This window comes from Camelus ferus, chromosome 19, assembly GCF_009834535.1.
Source record: "Camelus ferus isolate YT-003-E chromosome 19, BCGSAC_Cfer_1.0, whole genome shotgun sequence".
NCBI lineage: Eukaryota > Metazoa > Chordata > Mammalia > Artiodactyla > Camelidae > Camelus > Camelus ferus.
Genome location: NC_045714.1, coordinates 23,968,950 through 23,992,373, shown reverse-complemented (window position 1 = coordinate 23,992,373; position 23,424 = coordinate 23,968,950). Strand labels below are relative to the sequence as shown.

At 45.4% G+C, this 23,424-nt stretch overlaps 1 protein-coding gene across 1 annotated transcript in view; it reads left to right on the top strand.

Annotated features, from left to right (window-relative positions):
* The window catches only part of ISM1 (isthmin 1), a 69,934-nt gene that overhangs the window by 26,429 nt on the left and 20,081 nt on the right, over positions 1-23,424 (top strand). Inside the window, exon 2 of the mRNA XM_032461810.1 lies at positions 15,703-15,942. Within this exon, the coding sequence (XP_032317701.1) occupies positions 15,703-15,942 (240 nt within the window). The remainder of the gene's footprint in view (positions 1-15,702; positions 15,943-23,424) is intronic.

Sequence of the window (23,424 nt, the reverse complement as noted above, 5' to 3'; positions counted from 1 at the left end):
TTCACCCAGGAGTTAGATGCAAAACACTTGTTCTCTGGTTCTGACGCTTGGGGTTTCCACATCCCCCTCCTACAGACACTGAATCCTGGCAGTGGATAAGTCAGCTTTTATTGTAAAAATGTTTATGGAGACTGTCAGTTCTTAACCTTCAAACTGAACCATGCTGTTTGTATTTTTCCAAGTGACTGGAGAGTGCGAAGGACTAATGAGAATGGAGCGTGAAGGGATCAAACGTGCGTCAGGGAATCTTTGTTCAAAGCCTGGAACGGGAGAAATTCCGCTTGGGGCGGGGGCGGGCACTCCGGGGAATTGGATCCTCTATTCGTCGGGCTTGGCTCGAGGCCTGAGATCATGATCTGGCCTGAGAGAAAGTGAGGTGTGAGGGAGGGAGGGAGCCAGCAGGGAGCAGGAGGGCGAGCTCCCAATGCTTTCTTTCTCTTTCGAGAAGCTGGAAACTGTTTCCTCTGGTCAGAGAGGGAGCAGATCCACTTGTAACAAACTGTCTTCTGGCCTTCTTGAGCTTGCTTTCCAAATCTGGATTTTGAAAGAAGCCATTCATAAGTTACTGTAACAGACCACAAAGTTGGAGAACTTTTCATGAACTGTGTGCCTTTTCTGTAGGTCCTGGGAGGGTGAATGTTTGGAGCCCAGGGCTTTGGTTAAAAATGGGTTGAGCTCTATCTAAACAGCAGTCCTTCCATCTGCAGACCTGGGTAGTAGAGAGGAGAGTGTCAGGGCTAAAGCAGACAAACAGCGTTTTCACAGAACGAGATACAAAGTTGCTGGAGGCAAGCGATTCTCTGGTCGCTACCTGAGCCTTCCTAAGTCAGGGCCTGTGTGGCTTGTGCAGAGAGCATTTTCTTAGGTGGATTCCTGGCAGCAGCCAAGGTGCCTACGGCACCTCCCGACACACAGGGTGAATGCATTCCTCTGGCTTCTGTTTCGGAAGATCTCTCTGAAGACTCAGGAGCACGTGTGCAGGGGAGTTGGTAAATGAACACTGCCCTGGGTTTTTCCTTAGAGAAGGAGCCTTTGCCTTAGTAACTGCTGGGCATGTGTTGGGAACAGACCGATTTTGCTTCTTCAACTTCATATGTGAGTCATTGCTTCAATCTCCTGGAAGACTGAAGGTTAGGTGCTGGGCAGTCTCAGATTGATTGGCTGTGGAGGGGCTTTGGGGCACCAGGGAGCTGTCAGATTACAGAGAAGCCATCTGCAAACCATGGGGACAGTCATTTGGCATCTGGGGCACCCGGAGAAACTCTCTGTCTAGCTCTCTCCTTGGTCTCCCAACCATTTCTCATCCCACTTCTCTCCTAGACTGATGGATAATTTCTCTCTCTTAGGCTGGGCTGAGGGCCCCCCGTCCAGCCTCATTTTATCCTCTGCTGGTCCTCTGAGCTAGGAGAGTGTATCCAGTCATCCATTAGGACCCCAGCCTCTCCTGCCTCATGGGTCTGTGTGGCTTGTTCAGAGACAGACACAGGGAGGGAGAAATCAGCCAAAATTCCTCTGCTGCCCCATCTGGGGCACTTGCTACCTAAGAGAGCTTGACAAGGCAGGGATGCCTGGATGCCAAGGAAAGTGGGAAGGGAGTCAAGTCTTACAGTTTGCCCTCCACCTTCGGAGATTTGTCTCTTCACCTCATGTGTCGGTGTTGTCACTTGACTCAGGGACCCAGGAGGGCAAGGAGCTCTGTCCTTCCCCTCACAGCATCTTCACTGTTGGGGGGGACCCTGAGGAGTGGGTGACCAACTGCTCCAAGGGTCTCCTCAGGCTGGATGGGATGCATGGGGCTCATTTGCTTTTAACCTGATTGCATTTTCCCTAATAAAAATCCACCACCCATTTGAGAGCCCTTCATCTTTCAGAACACTTTCCCTTTGCTAAAGTGACCCTCAGAATAATGGCTCCTAACCACTGCTTAACCACCTGTCCTTCATCTTCTCTTGCTTAAAGCCAAGGTTCTCAGATATTAGCCTGCATCAGAATCCCTGGGTGGGGGGAGCTTGTTAATACGCAGGTTGCTGGGCTCCACCACAGAGACGCTGATTCTGCTGGGTGGGGGCAGGGCCTGAGAACCAGCATTCTTAACAATTTTTGCTGCTGCTGCACGTCTGAGGACCATACTCTGAGAATGATCAGACTACTGTGACCACTCAGCGTTATCATCAGCTTTTCTCTGAGCTTGAGCAGAAAAGAATGGGCAACTTAGGATACCTTTAAATTAAATTAAAAATTAAAACAGAAATTAAAATTAAAACACACACATCCATACATATATAGATGAATATGTGTGTCTATTTATAGATATAAGGATACTTATAAATCTGTTGATATGCACAAATGCCTATTTCTATACATGTGCACACAGAAGGATGTGCATATACAAATATGTATATTGATATACACCTATATAAAGTCTTTGAATTCTTATTGGACATTGAAAAGAAGCAAATAGATTCAGAAAGTGTTCAGAATCAGAATTGAATTCAAAACAGCAAAATTCCTGGGCCCCTGTGCTTCTTCTCTTTCTGAGTCTCCTTTCTGCTCCTGCTTCCTGACCCCACTGCCCCCTGTTGCTCCATCAGGGCTACACCTCAGTGCCCACACTGGGTGTTGAATGGTGACTTGGTCATGCACAGGTCGCTGTCACCATCGATACCTCCAGCCCAGTGTCCACATTCTCTCTGTGCAAAGGGAGGAGCCAGGCACAGCACATGACATCACTCTGGGGCAGGCAATTGTACCAGGACTTGTGGTCATCACACAAATGGAGACCAAGCCAGGAGCCAAGCCAGGGAGCCCTTCCTCACCTCTGCCGGGCCTTCTCCTCACCCCCACACCTGGGAACCCAGATGTGGTTCCACAGATGTAGGGGGAGCAAACTGTGCCCCTGCTTATTGGAATTTGAAATCCTGTCTGTCCATCCATCCATCCATCCATCCACTCATTCAGAGGACATCAGTGAGGTCCTACTGTGTGCTGGGCTCTGGGATAGGTGCCGAGGATACAGAGGTGACAGAACAGATGTAACCCCTGCTTAAAGGAGCTGGCTCTCTGATGGGGGCTGAGAACAAAGAAGAAAGCCTATGAATGGAATCATTTTGGCTCATGACAAATACTATAAGGGAAAGAAGCAGAGAGATGGAAGGGAACTATTTGGGGGGAGGGATACTGCTTAAATAATCAGAGAAGTCCTCCCACCCTGGAGGTGATATTCAAGCTGAGTTTTGAACGACAGAGGAAGAGTGATGACAGGAACTTGGACTAGGAATGACAGCAGAGAAATTTCAGAAATAGACAAAATACTCTATTTCTTGTTAGCAGGAATGAATGGACCTGAAGAAGCTAACAAGGCTAATCTAATTTACCCCTTGTACAGTTGAGTTTGCAGTTCAGCCACTTTTTGTGTGCCTCTATCAGTCATTAACTGGACAGAAATGAATACAATTCTAAGAATGTATAAAAATACAGTAAAAGAAGTATGTGTAAAGCACAGAAGTAATGCAAAGCAAGGAAAGCCTAACTCTGCTGAAGATCAGGGAAGGCTTCACAGAGAAGGCAGTGTCTAAATAGGGTTTTTAAGGATGCATAGGAGTTTTGTGTTGATAAGAGAAAGAAAGTCTTTACAGGTAGAAGAGACAGAAAGATATTTGACCCGAGGGCATCTATTAGCACCTATTAGTCTCTGTAGGAGTTACAGCAAGACATTCCCTCTGGGTGGACAAGGTCCCTTCCTCCAGCCCCAATTTCAACCCTGACTTGCCCCTAGAAACCCAAGAAAAGTCCTGCTCACAAAGCAAGCTTCTCCACACTTGTTTCAGCTTTTTAGTGCATTGGACCAGTATCCAGATAGGGGTCTTCTAGAGAAAATGAAAGATCATTGTATGGTGATTGTTAAAGATTCAGTAGGTGGTGAGTTGTGGCATCATAATTAGAAGTATGGATAATTTTACTTCTGTACATGCAACTCTTTCACTCCTGAAGAATTTCCCACTTTCTACCTTGTATTTTATGTGTAATCATTTCTTAATTTCCTCAGTGGAGTCCGAAGTCCCTAAAGCCTGTCCAAATATGATTTTCATAATATTAAAAACATGGGTAGCATATAAAATTAATATATGTCAAAGGTTTATTTAACTAATTAACAAGGGAACTAATGCCAGTTCAGAGCATGTGAGGAACAGATATTTATAAAATTAGTTGGGATAATCATGACAAAGTAATGCTAGAAACAAAACTGGTTAATGTCCTATAGTGCAATAAACCAGTAAGCATTGAGTTATCGTTGTGTTAGTTTCTGGTGTACAGCATAATGATTCAGTTATACATACACCTTTTTTTTTTATACTCCTTTTCATTACAAGTTACTACAAGCCATTGAATATAGTTCCCTGGGCTACACAGTAGGATCTTGTTGTTTATCTATTCTGTACATAGTAATGGTAGTACCTCATTGTAGTTTTAATGTGCATTTCTCAAATAATTAGTAATGTTGAGCATCTTTTCATGTGCCTGTTGGCTATCTGTATGTCTTTTTTGGAGAAATGTTTATTTAGATCTTCTGCTCATTTTTTGATTGGGTTGGGGTTTTTTTGATATTTAGCTGTGTGAGTGGCTTGTAAATTTTGGAAATTAGCCCCCTGTCAGTCACATCATTTGCAAATATTTTCTCCCACTCCGTAGGTTGTCTTTTCATTTTGTTTATGGTTTCCTTTGCTGTGTTTTTTTCCCCAGTTTTGTTGAAATATAATTGACATATAACATTGTATAAGTTCAAGGTGAACAGCATAATGAGTTAATATATGTAAACTTGTATATATTGTGAATGATTTCCACTGTAAGTTTGGTTAACATCCGTCACCTCACAAACTTACATTTTTTTTCCTTGTGATGAGAACTTGTAATGAGTTACTGTTTCTACCAGAAAAAAAGAAAATTATACTTCCACAGGGTGAAAATCTACAAGTTAGCATGTAACTTTTGGCCTGAGCCTTAATCAGTAGTAAGTAATAAATGAAACAAAGGTCTATTCTCCTAGAAAAGTGAATAACCTTGGACAAGCCTGTCAGACTAAGCCCTGGTATGAACTGATCACCTTAAAATCATTCTTTTGCTTTATTTCCAAGTTTCGGATAATTTCTTTTAACAAGATATGTGCTGTTGAACTGTCTTACCCCAGCACAGCACTTGCCACAAATTAGACGCCCAGGAAGTGTTTGTTGAATGACTCTATGAATAGAACAAAACTCCATTTTTAGAGAAAGGTTAGCCAAGCTAAGTCAAGGGCCCACAATCACATCAGCAACTGGCTTTCCAAGCAGGGATCAAACGGTTTCCCTGGAGGAGAACAGAGTAGCAGCCCAAATAAGAACAATCTGTACAGGCAGGTGGGAGAAAGAACTGGTCCTGGTGGTGTACAGCCTTCTCTTCTCCTCAGGCCATAAGTGGGTCTATGATAGCTCTGTAATTGCTTTATAGTGTCAGTAGGGGTTCCCTAATAAATGAGCATGACTAGTTTCTGGCAGCCAACAGAGCTCTACAGGTGCATCATGAAAGTGTAAAGGAGAACAGTTAAGTCTCAGCTTTGAATATTTGAAACCCTGGCAGTGGAGCTGTTAAAGCAGCACATGTAAATGACAGAAGCAGTAGATGGGGTGTGTTTTCCAACAGATTTTACCAACCTTGTGTCAGCAGGTGAAGAGATGTGAGAGAGAAGAAGGTAGGCTAGACATTGAAGATCAATCGCATCTGCATATCATGCATTTAGAACCATCAGATTTTTGTTTAATCTGCCCACCCTCAAGTTGATGTTTTCAGTATTTGGTACCAGTTTTTGTTGTTGGAAAATATTTTCTGAAGGACAAGTATCTCTCGATGATTCTATTCCTAGAAGGTCAGAACCAGGTGGATGGAGAAATTTTCTGTAGTTCTACCACACCCATTTTATAGAAGAAATAACAGGTTTTGTATCAGTTAGCTTTTGCTGTGTAACAAGCCACTCTGAATTCATTAGCTTAAGACCACAAATGTTTATTATTTTTCACAATTCTGTGGGTCAACTGGGTGGCTTTTCTAGCCTGCATTGGCTCAGCTGAAGCCAGGTGGTCTAGGATGGTCTTCATCTAAGTGACTGGTCATTGGCTGGCTCTTTGGTCCAGGATAGATCATCTCTGTTCCTCCTGTCTGCCCTCATCCAACAGGCTGGTCAAGGCCTCTTCACACAGTGATCTCATGGTTCCAAAGAGCAATAAAAACGTCAAGTTCCAATATATAAGCATTCTCCTCTACTTATTGTTGTCCATCAGCCAAAGTAACTCACACAGCCAAATGCAAAGATAGTATGAGGGCAAATACCCAAAATGTAGATATTTAGAGAAAGAGAATCCATAGACATTTTTGCAAACCAATCTAGCTGCAAAGGTACAGTAACTTGCCTAAGCTTATGAAAAATTGGTATGGACAATGCTGGAACATAGAGCCAGGCCTTATCCCTCCTGGCCCAGGCCCCTCCCACAACACCATGATCCCTTCTTTAGGATTCCAAAGTTAAGGTCCAGTTCCCTTTAAAATCTAGTCTAGAGATACTCAGGGCAGAGGGGTTTGTGATAGGTTTCAGTGACAGGTCTTTGGGTATTAAGAGAAATCCATCTTCTCAATTAAAACTATAAGCTGGGCAAGGGTCCCCAGGGATACCCCCACCCCAGCCTGAACTCTGCCAACCCATGCCCTTTGGCTTGCCTTCTAGTTCCTGCCTCGTGATGGCAGAAGCCAGCCTTGACTTGGCCTTGGGTGCCCCTCCATTCCATGTGGGGAGACACAAAATCCCTGCGGGGATGTTCACCTCCAGTTTCCTTGTCCTGTACGACATCCTCCCTCTGGTCAAGGGGTCCCTCCCTCTGGTTGGGCCATTAGGCACACTAATGATTTGGTGCCTCTTCGAGGAAAAGGGTCCTGGATGGTTACCACTCAGTTTTCCTTCCCACATGTGGAGAGGGCACAACAAAAACAATCCACAGTAATCCGTACTCATTAAATATTTGCTCCGAGGTTCACTTGGATGGGAAACTCAGCTCTACAACGCTGAAGCCCCCTGGTGGCCACGCTTGGCCTGTTCTTTATAACTCTGAGCAGGTTAGCTCTGCCCTCAAATTCAAATACCCCTCTCAGCAGACACATCCCTCCCTTAGCTTACTGGTGAGGCAGGTTTGTCTCACAATCCAAGAGATTTTATCCAAGTGTCCCCTCTGGGCAAGTCCACCATTACCCCCTGCGAAGGATTCTGGAAAATATAATTTCTTCATCCCTTTCTATTTGCAGAGAAGTTTTAGATGATGGGTGAAGGTTTCTTTAGCCAAATTGGCTTACCAGCCTTGAACTTGACTTTTATGTGTTTTCTTACACTTGAAGGAATAATTCGCGTTTCATTTCTGTTCATTCTTTAGCCTAACAGGACATAGAGGCAGTGGGGCCTGGAGAGTTCTCACTCTTGTTTTCTTTGCCAGCCATGGAGAAAATACAACTTGAAAAGTTACCAATAATCCACACATTCTCAAGATCAAAGCTGTTTACAGAGGTATCCGAGACGAGCTAGTGGGGTGTGGACTTCCATTTTGTCAGCTGGCCCCAGGAACCTCCGATTAGGAACGAAGCACAGGGGTGGGAGGCCACACCAGTGGCGCCTTCCCCTATGGAGCCGGCTCCCTGCCCAAGAGCAAGGAGTTGGCCATGCTTCAGTCCTTCCAAAGCGGTGCCGGACATCACAAGCGAGGGGGCTCCCAAGCCCTAGAGTAAACAGCTTTATGTACTCTCTGCCACTATAAGGGAAGGTTCCTCAGCTGTTAGTCAGACTTTCAACAGGAGGCTCCCTTCCCAACCAAGATGAAACACTCCTGCATCTTGAAACATGACTTGCCCGTGTCACTAGCTCCCAGGATTGTCTCCAGGATCCAACAGCAAAGACTGAAGCACAGTTCTGTTCATTTCCCTCTGCCAGGAATTTAGGGCAAAGGGGCATTGCACGTTTGTGCTATAAAATAGAGCGCTTGCTATCTGTTCCGTTCCTGGTGCCTGGAGGGGAATGATTAGCATCACACACCGGCGGAGAGAGCAGAAGGGAGCCGAGCTCCCCACCCGTGTGATCAGTGGCGCAGGATCACCCTCCCAATGGGTCCTGGTTCCTCTCTCCAGCATATCAAAGAGCAAGTCTCCACCAGCCGCTGCTGCCGCTCCTGTGATCACAGTCTCTCTGCCATGCTCCTGAGCCCTGAGAACAAGTGCGCCCCCCACCTCCCCAAGATAGCAGATTCCCCACCTGAAATTCATTCTCCTGGTTGTCTTTTCCGAGGAGTGCTTGCTCCCCAATCGTGTGTCAAGATAAGCAGTGTGCCCTTTTATTCCTTTTGTTTTTTTTCTCCACAAACAGGGAAATGCTTGCTCTTCCCTTTGAAATACCACCAATGACATTCTTGAACTTATTTTTAGATGTGTGGAAATGTTCCAGACACAAATCAATGCCCAGCACAGATAAAGCCCCGAGTGTGTTTATCGTGGGGAGAAGAAAACGGAGTGTTTTCATGTGGAAGGAGTGTGGCCATACGCCGGGATGCAGTGTGGCTGCCTTTAATCTGGAAAAAGGAAACAAGCATTGTCGATAATAATATGCAGATGTCCAGCCCCAAATGAGGACATATTGCTAATTAGCTATATTGTTAATATGTTTTAAGGAGAGAGGCTGCAGTGACGTTAATTATAATCTTTGTTGTTTGTTGTTCAAAGTCTGTGAGACCGAAAGCATTGCTAATAATATCTTCTTTAATATCTTCAACAGAAGATTCTTGGATTTTTTTTTTCTTTAGAATCCCACATAAAAGCCACATGAGGGGTAATGAGCCTTGTAGCCTGAGCCTAATTAAAACAAAATCTAACTAGGCCCGTGGCCATCATTATCATTAACCAGTACTTACTGGGTGCCCCTCCCTGCCCTGAACTCATGGAATAGGAGGGTGTGGGGTTTGAGATCGCAGATACAGCCTGTTCTTTGCCCTCCAGAAATTTGCCATCCCATCTGCCTCCAAGAAGTCTGCCTAGTTGTGTTAATCTGGGAATAGTTAGCACAGCCTTTAAAAAAACAAAAAGACAAAAGACACTAAAACTGTCCAGGCCAGCCACAATTTGTTACTAGTTTGTGCCTCTTCTAGAAGTTCTGGAAGTGGTCAGATCAGCCCTGCTTTTCACATACCAGTCAGTGTTTGGTCAGTGTTTGCAGAACAGGGCAGGTGGCTGCTGGCAGACTGGGACAATGATGCTTAGCGCACTTTTTCCAAAGGTGGACCCGTCACACCTTGATTGTCTGCCTCAAGCTGATCACTGTAATTGACCCTGTGGCTGGTTCTCCAAAGAACCCCTCCCCTTCTCGCTCCTGTGCCAAATGGCCAGCTGGCAACTCTGACCACCATTGTGACTACTTTGACCTTGATGTGGCTGTGGAGATCCACCTTGATCACAAGGACAGCAGGTCTACCCTGTGGTGGCGGAGGGCACCCTGGTCTTGGGCCAGTGATGTCCTGGGGAGAAGGGACACAAAGTGACAAAGTGTCTGGGCTTTTTAGACATTGCACCCAGTCTGCAGATGAGAGCTTTTCTCTGATCAGCTCCTCTTGGCAAGCTTTCCTGGGGGCATTCTGGACCAGCTGATGAGAGCCAGGGAGGTGGGAGGCTATCCCAGCAAGCCTCTAGATGACCCAGGAAGGCCACCAGGGAGGCGGTGGCCTAAGGGAAAAGTCACAATGCCCTGTGATAGAAATCCTTCAGACCCCGAAGGCTGTGTGTCCAGGTGTCTGGGCGCTGAGCCTGGCATTTGTATTATTTGCTCAGGGATCTCTTACTAAGACAGCTGAGTGGCCCTGAGCCTAATGCCCACTCCAACTCTGACAGCTGCTGGCCTTGGTGCCAGGCCCAGTGAGGCCTTGAGGAGAGAGTCTGCACTGCCGCATCCTTCATCGGGATGCAGTGTTCGCTGGCCCACCTCCCCCTCTGCTCTGTTCTCCTCAGTTGCGTCATGTGCTTAATTTTACTTGCCTTTTCAATCTCAGTTCAAACATTATTGCCTCAGGAAAAGCTTTCTCTTTAATAAGAATATTTGAAGAGTTTTATAATCCCTACCCTGAGTGCGGGCAATCGTTTTTCTGGCTTTCTCTCTTTTGTGAATATCATCATCGCTTCTTGAAATTTCAGATTCAAAGTATGGCAGTCAACTACATCCTCTGTTTTTATGCTCAAATTGTCTGGTCCTCATGCAGCAGGGCCCTTCAAGCTGGCTCCTGTGTTTTTCCGAGAGGACACTATTAGTCACTGAAAGCTTCCTTGCTTTCTGACACAGCAAAGTATCCCAAATTCACCTTTACTTCCCTGCCCAAGCTCTGGAATCAGCCATTTGTCCAGGGAACTCTGGATTCTTTGAGTGGGGGCAAACTCCTTGAAATTTCATCATAATATTTTAGGACAAATTAAAGGAAATACTACTTTACACAAGGAGTAATAGATTTGAGAAATGTAAGGTATAGATGCTGACACAGGAAGATTCCACAAGTGTATGGAGTGGGGAAGGGTAGGTTTGGAATAGGATACTGTGAACATTAGCTGCAGAGCAGGGTGCCCGCAACCTGGCTGCCTTGTGAATTTCACGGGGATGATTCACTCAGTGTCCCGTTGGTACCTCCATGAGCTGGGGATTGTGTTCCATTGCACAGACCAGAGAACCCAACCTCGGGTCACTCAGCTGAATTAAAAAAGTGCTTTTCCCATTTTATTGGGAGTCACAGCTGTCAAGTTAGAGACACACAGGTAACACTACTGCTAGTGTTGTAGTGTCGATGTTAATGTTTGTAGCATCAGTAAAAGCAGTTCAGAGATCACCATTCCAGGCTAGTATGATGGTTCCACCCTGCTGTCAGGGACCCCAGCTCCTCTCTTTCCATTCAGCCACCTTTAGAGTATAGTCGTCAGCCTCTTCCCTGCCACCGGCCTCATTTCACTTCAAACACTTATATCCACACTTCAAGCAGGAGAAAATGGAAGACAGAAAAAAGCAAAAGGCAAACTGACTCCACCTCCCATCCAAGAGTCCCACCCAGCACCTTCTACTTATACGTCATTGGGTAGAACTGTATCACATGGTCATCCCTAGCTGCAGTGGATGCTGGGAAATGTAGTTTTAGGTAAACATGTTACCACTTATAAAACAGTTAAAGAAAAAAAAGTGGGGAATGGATATTGGGGAGGAAATTGCAGTATCTGCTGCAGTGATACAGCCATCTGAGGCAAAACACTCCATGCATAAGCATCAAACCTATTTTGTTATTTTACTATTGTTAACATTTTATTATTACTTTATTCCTATTTTAGAGAACAATAATGGAGGGACAGCTGTGTGCAAAGGTGGGGAGCATCAAGTAGCAGCTGGATAATTTGGCCACCATGGGTCACCTTCCTCAGCAATTGAACAGAACATTGTATAAATCACACACTAGCTTTAGTTATTCTGTCTTTCTTTATTAGTAGTCAAATTAGAGTTGCAGGGAGAACATTGCTGCTTGAGCTGAGTATTGTAACAGAGGGAAAGTCAACTCAAAGACAGCTTGTGGATAGAGAAATCTTTTCCCAAACTGAGTAGGCGCCTTCTTGTCACTTGAAATTAGGCAAAATGAATCCTGCAGCACCTTGGAAAGAATGGTGGTGACATTTCTTGTCTTCAGTTCCTGGACTTTCCAAAGCTCAGGTCTTCAGAGAAGGGCAAGTGCTTTTCTGAATGAAACACACTGTTTAAATCTTTATTTTGAGACTCACCCTTCCTGAGACTCTTCACTCTACTAGAATTATTTATTTATTTATGATTTACAGTGTTGTATTAGTTTCTGGTGTACAGCTTAGTCATTCAGTTTTATATATATATATGTACCTGTGTGTGTATATATATGTATATGTGTGTGTGTGTGTGTGTATATATATATATATACACATACATATTCTTATGTTCTTTTTCATTACAGGTTACTATAAGCATTGAATATAGTTCCCTGTGCTATACAGTAGGACCTTGTTGTTTATCTATTCTATACATAGTAGTTTATATCAGCCAATCCCAAACTAATTAAGTGGAACACTCAGTGAGTGAGCTTGGTGATGATAAGAGTGGAGCTTGGTCCATCAACCAAGGCTTCCAACGGGGCCTCTACAAGGACACTGTACAGTCTGTCTTTGACAAAGGATGAAGAAAGGCATTTTTCTGCATTGTTAGCAGATCTTGTCTACTGTCTCCTGCCCCAGGTTTAAAATCTTGACTACCAAAATGGTGGTTACTCCTGAATCTTATTATTGATTAAATCAACTGGAGTTTCATTTTCTAGGAGCCATTGTAAGGCACCCTTCCCCATTCCTAGGACTTCCAGTTTCTGAACAGTTTATGAGCTTGCCAAGGTTTGGAGGGAGCCAAGATTTCCAGATAAATATGTTTTGGTAGAAATACAAGAATAATTCAGATATTCAGAGGCCATGACTAGCATTTTTTTTATTACTTCCCATTCCTATCTTCCAAATGCTTTACGAACACTGAGCTTTTGTGGGGAAAGATGGAGATATGTCACAATTGTGTGCATATTTCAAGCCAAAACATAATTTAACCCTGGTCTATTCCCGACAGAGATGCTTGTGGCCTGAATTATTCAGCCCAATTGCCCTAACTCTGTATTTCTCTTTTCAAGTGTAGACAACCTACGCTGAGCTCTCTTGATCTTCCTGCTGGGACAGCATGGGATTCTCCTTACTGTCTACTTGTTTTACATGGCAGGTCATCGGGCCACAAAGAGTGTAAGGGGATTTCTTGGTCCATGTCTAAACCAGGCTCATTCTGTGGTGCTGTATCACCTACCAGGAAAAAAATTTCAGAGTCAGATCGAGAAGCCAAGCAGATTCAGTCCTTGTTTTTTTCAGCCACCTAAGCAAATGCAAATAAGCAGCAAAAACATGTTTCCTATCTCTTCTTTTAAAATGTAAGTTTTCATAGTAGAAAGAGTACTTCATCACAGGGAGAAGGAAGGAGAGCTCCATTTTTAACCCAGTTAAGCAGTATGTCTCGGTTGCTACAATGAAGTGAGGGCTGGATTTGCAGGAGATCCCTCAAGCCATTGGCAAGCAAAGCCACGGCCCCTTCTGAAACTTAGATTCCCAAAACCTACACAAGAAATTCTCCATGAGAAGTCAGCTGTTCTCACTAACACTGTGGAGGATCCAGGGAGAAAAACAAGGGAGCCATTATCTCCCCTTGGGCTATGATCGAGAGGTCTTGTGTTGAGGAAGGACTTAGCATGACCCCTCCACTCTCTCTCTCTCCATGTCCTGGATAATACAATTCCAGTCTAATGCATTTGGCCTCTCTTGCACTGAGCAATGCCTGGGAATGCCAGGGCAACTCCCTCTACGAGGATGTGCCAGGAGACAGAAACCATGGTGGAGAGGTGTTTGGAAAGGTGAACAAAGACACTGCCCCCAGCCACATCTCCTGAGCAAAGAAGAAGGACAGGCAAAAACATGAAGAGCACCAGTGAGCTTGTTCCTCAGTCCCATTTTTGTTTAAAGAGATAGAAAACTCCATTCCCTCAGGTTAGCTCTCTAATAAGATCATCATCTGTATGTGTTTCATCCTCAGGCCGTCCTTGACCTTGGGCACTCAGGGTCAGGAGTGTTTTGATACCAGATGTAACCCTTTGTCTGGGTCACAGACGCTGCAGTTGGGGGCAGGGAGTGCATGTGGAGACAATGTGCTGGAATATTCCCTCCCAAACCCCCAAATATGCCCAAGAACAACAAGAACATTAACCACCGACCCAAACGCTGGTGAAATTCTATCTCCGCATCTCCCTCCACCAGTAAACATGAAAATGCTGTCCCTGAAGGGATGGAAGAAGCTTCCAACAAGAGGTCCGAGGAGAATGAGAGCAGGACGGCTGGCTTGGGAAAGAAGTCCAGCAACTTCGACGCTCCTCAATCACTGGGAAGAATCCCCCCTGTTGACAACTAGACATTTTTCACACACTTGGAAAAACAATGGACTTGGCACTTTCCTTTTCAGGAGAGAGACATTGAATTTCAGAATGCCTTTTGGTCCCTTCCCCTTTGGCCATCACCATCGCTTCATCCTCCTCTCGGGTCACTCTCCCTCCTTCAGTCCCTACCAGCCTCACTGGCCTTCTCTCTGTTCCTCAAATGAGCCAAGTCCATCCCTACCTCAGGACTGTCTTGCTTGCTGTTCCCTCTTCTAGAATGTTCTTCCCCCAGATAGTTACTGGTGTTCAGGTTTTACCTCAAATGTCACCTTCTCACAGAGGTCTTCCTTACCTATTGGCTGGGCTGCACTCCATAGCCCTGCAAGCCCTGTCTTTGCCCAGTCTCAAGGCCGAGGGAAGAGCCCAGAGTCATCGACAGAGACATCAGTGGTTTATAGATGGGGGATCTCACATGTCTGAAGGAAGGTCTTGGAGAGACACTCCACCATGTGTGGCAGACAGGGGGCAGGACGTGGTGGCCGTCTTCACTGCCCTGGGAAGAGGGAGATTACCAGTTATAGGGGAATTGATGTCACATTGGCTCATTGGTTACCAGGGAAACCAGCCGAGGGGCACACCCCTCACCAGCCCTTTGATAAACTATCATCGTGGAGATAGTCCTTATCTAAATGATTAGAACAATCACTAGCTGGGGCCAGGGGCAAGTACATAGTCATTTACTGATTAGGCTCTAAGATTAGGAGGGAAGGCCAATCTTGTGTGTAGGGTGTAGGTGAAGCAGGGACTGGTGGAGCAGAGGATGTACACAGAGAAGGGAACAGCCGTCTCTGATGGCCTGAACATCCACCAGCTAATGTTGTCCTTGGCTGCTCTTTGTCCTTCTTCCTTTTCTTCTTAGCAATCACCATTCTCTGGTCTGAGTTATTTTATTATTTAGGTTATTCCCTGCAACTAGACATATACCCCAGGAGAGCAGGGCCCTTGTCTGTCTTGTTCGTGGTTCTCCTGTGCTTAGCATGTGGTTGACACTTCTTGATGGATTGAGGGATGGAGAGACGGATGGATAAATGGATGAAAGGATGGATGAGTGGATGAATGAAAGAACTGAAAGTAGGAAGGAGGGAAGAAGGTTGACTATGTTGGTGGGTGGGTGGATGGAAAAATGGATGAATGGATGGAGCAATGGATGTAATCAATGATTTGGCTGAAATGTTCGATCCAGTTTGATCAGATCTTTTGCTCCATGACCCACACCAAAGAAACAAACTCTGGACACTAGGCCAAAGTAGCTCATCAGTCAAAGCTGTGAGAAGGAAACCATAATTTGATTCCAGCTCTACATGAGTTCTCCTTCAAAATGGCACTTTTGTGTTGATGTGCTTTATTGTTTGATGAATATCCCACAGCACATTAGTCCTCAGGAAATTCCCAAGTAGCAGGCTAGGAAGAGTTCCCTGATGACTTAACTTTTTGAAGATGGAAAGACTAAGCCATGGGGAATGAAAATGTGTTGGGAATATCATCCCGGCTTTATTTCAGCCACTGGAATTGTCCTTGTCCTAAATTTTTTGAGGGTGGTATTTTTAAATTATACTTCTCCTATCGATTTATTTGTTTGCTTGCTTGTTTGTTTCAGAATAACCTCAACGTGGAAAGTGATTCTACATCAGGAACCAGCTTTCCTCTCTCCAAAGAAGCACCAGGGGAGCATTCAGACCACGAGACTGCACACCAGCCCCTCCCCAGACAGCGGTTCCAGCAAGAGGCTGGGCACCCTTCATTGCAAAGAGACGGCCCCCGATCCTTTCTCCTTGATCTACCAAACTTTCCAGATCTTTCCAAAGCTGATATCAATGGGCAGAATCCAAATATCCAGGTAATGCTTAGCAACTGAAAGGTGAAAGAAAAAATAGGCCATGTCTTTGTTTCATGATCTGATTCCAGAGCAACTTCTGCCTTACCTCACTTTTTTCCCTAACCCTTTGATGAATCCTGCTATATTGTATTTCATCTGTGTGACACCACTGATTGTGAGATGCATTACTGTGAGATGAAATTATTTTATCAACCACTGAGAAAAGAAAACACTGCTAATTAAAGAATGACACACAAGTGATGATATGTCTTGATTTCAGAGATGTTGAAATCTAAAAGCAAAAAACAAACAAAAAATATGTCCTGAAACTGAGGAAATACATGCCACAGGAAAGCGCCAATCTAACATGTGAGTAGATGAAGCAAATCATAGTATGATTTCAAAGATGCTCAGGAAGGCACTGTCTCTCAAATGCCTCCTAGCTGGCCGTGGACACCAGAAACTCCTTTAGGAGATGGCAATACGTGGGTTGCTCTAAAGTATAAATGACTGATAAAAATTTTTGATAAGGGGAAGGGAGGTGAGAACAGAAGTTCCTAGAGGAAAGAGCAATACTTATCACTATGATGGGCTAGGACGAAGCTGGAGGAAATGAAAGTTTAGGGAAAGGATTGAAAATGGTAACTCTCATCTACAAGGAAATAGCACAGTATACAAAGCAAAGGTTGATCTGATTTGACTCTCCCAACACCCTCCTGAAGGAGATGAAGCACGTTCCATTCTTCTAGTATTGTTAATAATGCAGCAGAGTCTCAGGAAGTTCCATTTGCTTTGCCCAAGGCCACATGACTAGTAAATGGTAGTTGGGGCTCAAATCCAGGCTCTCGGGCTCCTAGGAATATTCACCCTAGCCGTTCATGTTTCAGAGACAAACTCCTCATTTTGAATTTTGTTATGCTTCTCTGTTTCTTCCCAGAGATGGTCCCCACAGTGGCTGAAGGTAGCTCTCCTTTCGCCACGCCGCCCTGATCAGCCTGGCCGCCACTAAGCCCCTGTCCTCCTGTACCTGCTTCCATCCTTCCAAGCTTGGTTCTCGACTCTTCTCACTTGGGGAAAGGCAGCTTGTCCTTTTTCTTCCTCGCTGCATCCAATTCCAATTAGCTTCCATGGCAGAAATTTCCTGAACCTGACCTTAAAGCAATTGATCCTTAATTAAGTTGGCCGTCTCTCCAGACTAATGCTCTCTGCATGACACCCTTTTAGATCAGATTTCCTTGGCCAGGGTTGTTTTGCTTATAACACAGTGTTGTGGTGGCTACTGACTGTCCCTGGGAATATGCCTCAAGTGGGATCCATCGGCCAGCCCCCAGCAGTGTATAAAATGCCGCACTAGCTTATGCGAAGATAAGAAATGTAGGCGCTTCTCCCTCCAGGAAGTAACACAGGTGTGAAGATCCCAGCTGCCACCTAAGATGGTGCCAAAGTGGTCACGAGACAGGGACAGGAAAGGCCTCGTGTTCTATGGAGGGCGGACCTGGATAGATGGAATATTTGGGAGGATTAGGGCAGAGCAGCGTTGAGGGTACAGAAGTGAAAAATGTTCCGGAAGTCACTATTTGACAACCCACGTGCGGAAATCACTGCATGGATCTATTAATATTTCTGAAAGATCTTTGCATTGTTCTAATTGATTAATTGGGAAAACGGCCGTTTCATGCCACTGCCCTCTCAGCAGGAACTGGTGGAGTGGCTCTCTGATAAAGAACAAAGGATCCACTTAGGGGAGGTGCAGACTGTGGGGGAAAAGAAAAAGTACAGATATTTCCTTCTGTTGCCCAGCATTGCTCCCCGTCATGTCCTCATCGACAGGAAGTGATTTTTCCTTGTTGGCAGAGTTTATGGTTCTAGGACTAGACCACGCTTACCCCAGCGGTGCTTAGGCAATTCCCTAGACAATTTTAGGTTTGCTGTGGTTTGCGTTTTTTTCCCAGAGGCGGGACATGTCATTGTGGGGCTTAATGCTGAGGACTGAGCTATTAACGTAATAGATTTAAGGACTAATGGAGACGTACAAGAAAATGCCTGGACGCGGGGGACCGGAAGGCTGCAGGGGGAGTGTCCCCTCGTTGGAAACGTACTAAGTGCCTGCTCCACCTAAGAAGCAACTTCCTAGCAGAATTTCTCAGGATCCCCATTCTCCCTCCCAGATAAATCCATCAGTCAGGATGTCCCCAGACCCCACTGGGACCTTTTGTAAACATTAACTTGAATGTCACAGAAGAACTGTGGTGCCAACGTGTCTGGGATCCTCAGATCTGGGAAACCCAGATTACTTTTCCATAAAAGGAAAAAGGCAACCACGAGGCACTAAGCCCCCTCCAGCCCATGCAATGGATTTGTGCATGAATGCCCTCAAGCTTGCCATCCATTGTTCATCAGAATAAGCTGTGTTGTTTAGCCGGACGCAAAGTGAAGAATGCTTTGGAACGGTGTTGCTGGGCTTCCTGAGATGTGAGGGGGCTGTTGGAGTTTGTGAGTGTGGAGGCAACTATAAAATGAGGCAAGGGAACAGAGAATAAGTGGAGGATGGGTTATGAGAAGACCACCCTAGAGCTCTCGAACAAGGCCTCTTGGAGTTTTATAAATGCAACTTCCCCATGTGCTGTCACAAAGGACGGCTGCGAAAATAGTACGAATGGAAATCGTTTGCCCCTATCCCCTCTGAGACCCCAGCCACCTGTTTGTATAGACTTCTAACAGGTGCGCAAAGCAATCACCAGCTTTGTCTTCGCTCTGTCTCGGCTCTGCCCAAGAACCAACAAGAAGCTCGCCTCCAGGTGCTGCTCCCAAAAGGGATGCCTTGGAGCACAGAGTGGAAAGGGGACCGGGCCACTCCTATGAGGTCCCTATACTTTTCTTGAGTTACACCTTGAACAGAAGCTATCACTATAACTCCACGGTGTCCCCATGGATGTCCCCGTAGCTCCAAATACCAGGGTTACTGGCAAAATGGACTAGAAGCTAGTGAGGCTGCAACCTCGATACCATCACAGCCGAAGACCCGAGAAGACCAGACCAGTGCTGTCTTGTCTCCCGTGGGCTGGTGGGGTCATCCTGTTTTGCTTTGTACAAGTCCTGTGTCTGTTAACCTACTGCAGGCAGTGTGAGGGGTAGGGCGGCCTGTGTTTTATTGATCTGATGACCTCTTGGCACAGAAGAAAGGAAAACTGAATTGCGTTTCTGGCCTTCTCTTTCTGGAAGACTGTAAAAGGTTAATATTGGTCACTCAGAAAGATGTTCAAAGAAAGACTGACATAGCTGCTACCCCTGAGAGCCCCAGGCCTAGGTCTGCGTGTGTGAGTGCCTGCACACACACACACACACACACACCCCGAGTGCTGGCCGCTGTAACCCCATGCACCACTGCACTTGAGTAAACCAGTTCCCCGGTGGTCCTTTAAGAGATGAGGTGCTTTCTACAAGGAGGTGATGGTTTTCATGTTGGCAGCACTAGCCCCTTCCTTAGAGCACTGCTCTTTTGTTGAAATCCACTGGTTTGACACGGGCCCCACTCAGCCAAGCAGACAGCCCACTGGTTGCCACGGGGCCGTCAAAGCGTTTGCTCCCCCAGGGAGCAGAGTGAAGACAGGTGTAGGTGCCTCGGCCGGTTGGCTTCCGCTGCCAGAGCCCCCGACCTCGTCTGCCCCACGCCCCCTGGCATCCCGCCCCTTGCCCCAGTAGGAACTAGGAAGCTGACAGGAATCTGATACCCCACTCTCTGAATCTACCTCCCCAGCCCTTCCTGTGTCTGGAGGCATTTCCCACGCCCCAGGGCTGGGGTCTGCCGTTCGCCCTGCCAACTAGCCCACACCTTTCCAAAGTGACAATGCTGAGCTCTCGGGCCTCTTGACTTTTAGGAAGGGAAATCCTTTAAAAAGCCCTGCTTTTGAGAGCTTTTCTTGTTTTTTTTTTTTTACCCCCCTAAGCCCCTTAAGCCAGGCGGCCTGTGACCCATGTGGATGAGGCTCTCCATTTTAAGACTTCAGGCTGTGGAAGTGAGCAGGGGAAAAAAATGCACAGAACAAAAAGAAATAGCCTCAGACTCCTAAACCCAATCTCCATATTAAATTTAAAACAAAACTAGAAGTTGGGTTTTTGGCAGAAAAATAAATGAATGGATAAATAACTAAATAAATCATTCAGGAAAGAAAGTCAGTCCCCCAGGACAAGTTAAACTTGAATGTTCGTATCTTTGGCTGGGTTTTTGGTCTGCAGCTGATGGCCAGATAGCAAAGACAAAAATCTCTAAAATAAACTCATTATTAGGCTTATTGCATCAACGCGTTATTACCACAGTAGCTATTCGCCACCAAATATTTCTCTTTTTCTAGATCAATCTGAGATTCAGATTCATTTCATCCGATATCTTTATTTCTGTTCTTCTACTGAAAGAGACTTAAAAATAGTCATCTAAAGGCCTTTTCTCCCCCGTGCACAGACTTATTTACATGGCCGCCAAGCTCTTGATAACAATCAGATGCGCTGGCCAGGGCTGTCGGTGTTGTACGTGACTGTACTTCTGATTTCCTCTCCCCCTCTTACCATAAAATACTTTTGGAATGGCAAGTCTGGCCAAGGAAGAACCAAGAAATTTCTGTGGCCAAGACACAGACCCACACACTCCTGGGGACGAGCTGGTATTCAGATTTTCATGGGGACACTGCTGTCTCCATCATGAGCTGGAGTCCACTGATCTGCACTTGGGATCTGGTGCCACCATTTCATTGGCCAGACTTGGCCTCTCTGGCTTCCTGCAGGTAACTTGATCTCTCTGTGCCTCAGTTTTCTTGTCTAAGAAATGGGAGCGATAACACTCTACCTATGAGCACCTCTGCAGTACAAGACTGCACCAGTAGGGTTGTGGGGAGGATTCAATGAGATCATCCGTGGAAGGCACTTAGCCCAGGGACAGGTATCTGGGAAGCTTCCCCAAACTGCTGGATGCTGGTTGGCAGTGACAGTGGGAATGAAAACGACAGAGGAAACAGGCATAAAATAATTAAGAATCAGAAGACCTAGTGTTGAGACCAGCTTTCCACCTTCCTTGCTATTCACCTCGGGAATGTGAATTCTGCAGGTCAGTTTCTGTGCCTGAAATTTGGGTTTCACTTGTGGAGAACAAGCAGTGATGTTTGAACAAGCATGCTGCAAGTCTCAAAGCATTAACCACAGTTACCTGGGCTTCCAGAGCTGCGTCACGAGCATCAGTGGGTCTGAGAAGGAGGGATTATATGTCCTCCTAGTCCTCTGTGTCCTTTCCTCAGCAATCCTCAAGGAAGGAGGGGTACGTAATCAGGGCCCTAACCCTTCACTGGAGACTGCTGCCCTGTCCTTGGATGCTCTGTGCTTTGGAGGAGGCACTTTACCTCCCAGGTCTCATTTTTCTCTCTGTGAAATAAATACGAACCCAATTCTGCCTAGTCACTATAGCCCTCTAGCAAACTAGAAGGTTCTGGAAGATTCTCCTGAACTCAGAAGAGCAAGGCTTCTGTATTCCCAGTGTCATTTATTTATTATTCAATTAGACTAAGAATTATGTTAGTTTCCCAATGGAAAATGGTTTTCAGAGCAAGAGTAAAGAGTTTGTTTCTGATAAATGTTTAAATTGTCAAGAGGAAGAAAGAAGCTGGTAGTATTGCAAAGGATCTTATGTTCCTTTCCCAATTTTGGATGGAATTCCCCAAATTGGCACCTATTCTAGATTCTTTTTCTTGGAGCTGACAAGATTGTGCCAAAAGTTGGACTTGGGTCTTTTGGAAAAGTTACCTTTCTTTTACTGTCTTGATTCAAGGTATGAAAAAGTCCAGAATAAACAAATATACTAAGACGCTTCAACTATGTGTATAAGGATGCAAAAGGGTGGCGAGATCTAGAACTATCAGCTTGGAAATCTGCTGTGCTCACTCCCACACCTTCAGCTCATCCTACTGATTACTGTTCAAGACATTCTTGTGAATGGATTCTTTGATGCTAAAGAACATGTAAATAGAATAAGAGCAACAGGAAATATAAAACTAATCCCCACCATCCAAGAAGTCATTGATCATGCTCATTAAGTCTTTTTAATTGGATGCCTAGAAATTTCAGGTTCAAGATTAGATTTCTTCTCTTGATATCAATACGAGGTTTCCATATTATTAACTGCAGGCAAGGGTGTATCCTAAGGTTTGTGTGGTTTTTGTTTTGTTTTGGTTTTGTTTTTAATTCAGTTGGAGCCATGGCTAGAAATTAAAGGGGAAGAAGAAACCTCTAAGCTGATGAGATTTACTCATTGATAAAGTTTTTGGAGTAAATTCGTCTCTTGCTACTCATTGCCTGGCCAGCCAACCAACAAATCTATTTTGTTTGGATCTGAGCAGCAGTTGTTTTTTTGGGGTTTTTTGTTTTTTGTTTTTTTTTGACGTGTTGAGGGGGTGGTCGTGTTGACGGTAATAGCTTAAAACATGAAATTGTTTTTATTCCCAGCTGGGAGAAATTGCAGGGCACGTTTTGTTTGGGCAATCCTTTTGACTCCAGTCTGAATACAACTGGAATATCAAAACTGTCCGGCCTGTTCCCCCTTATCTCCTACCCAGAGACTGATTTCATTACCATAATTGCAGGCTTGCCTGGCTCTTGGCAGCTTCTCCCCTCCAAGACCCTTAATAGCCTTGCAGATGATTGTTGCTGCTCAGTTGTTCTGTCTGCAGGGGGATGGGGCTGCAGAGGAGAAAGGTTACATCTTCAAAGGCTTGACATTACCGCGTCACCGCCCAGCTCGGTTTTCCACCACCCAGCTGTGCAGTCCTTCCACTCCTGTCCTTCCAGGGTTGCATGTGGGTCCCCAGTCACCGTCTGTCTCCAGCAACCATCCTTCCAGCAGACAGCCATGATATGAGGTGTATGATGTAATTCTTTTTTTCTTTTGGGGGGATTACTAAAAATTCCACAATTATTTATAAATATGCAAGGCATGCTTATGAGATGGGGTAGTGGTGGCATGGGATAAAGCCGGTGGTCCCCTTCTAGGCACCCAACACCAGAGGAAGAGATGCACTCCGTCTGCCGCTACCTGGGTATACTCAGAGACTGAAGGCCACACCCTCGACCTTGTATTTGGACCACATAAGGCCACAGCCCAGGCCCACCATCAGCTGAGCAACTTCCTTTGAATGTCAAAGCAAATAGAACTCAAACTTCCCCATTCCTAAGACAAAAGGAAGGGGCTGTTTGTCCCTGGGGTTGGCACGCCCTGGTGCAATTTGGCAGAGTGTCCCAGCAAATCTTTCAGATGTCAGGTTAGGGCAAAACTGGAGAAGCATCTGCCCAGTACGTCTTGCGCAGATTACTTGGAGGCATGTTTCTGATTCATTTGCACATAACTTATCCAGGGGGTGTTGCAAGAGTTGTGTGATGGCCAAAGAAACCCAAGGAGTCTTTTATTATATTTTTTAAACAAGTTTCTCTGTGTTGATTGTCTCTCGGAGCCAAGAAGCTGCATTC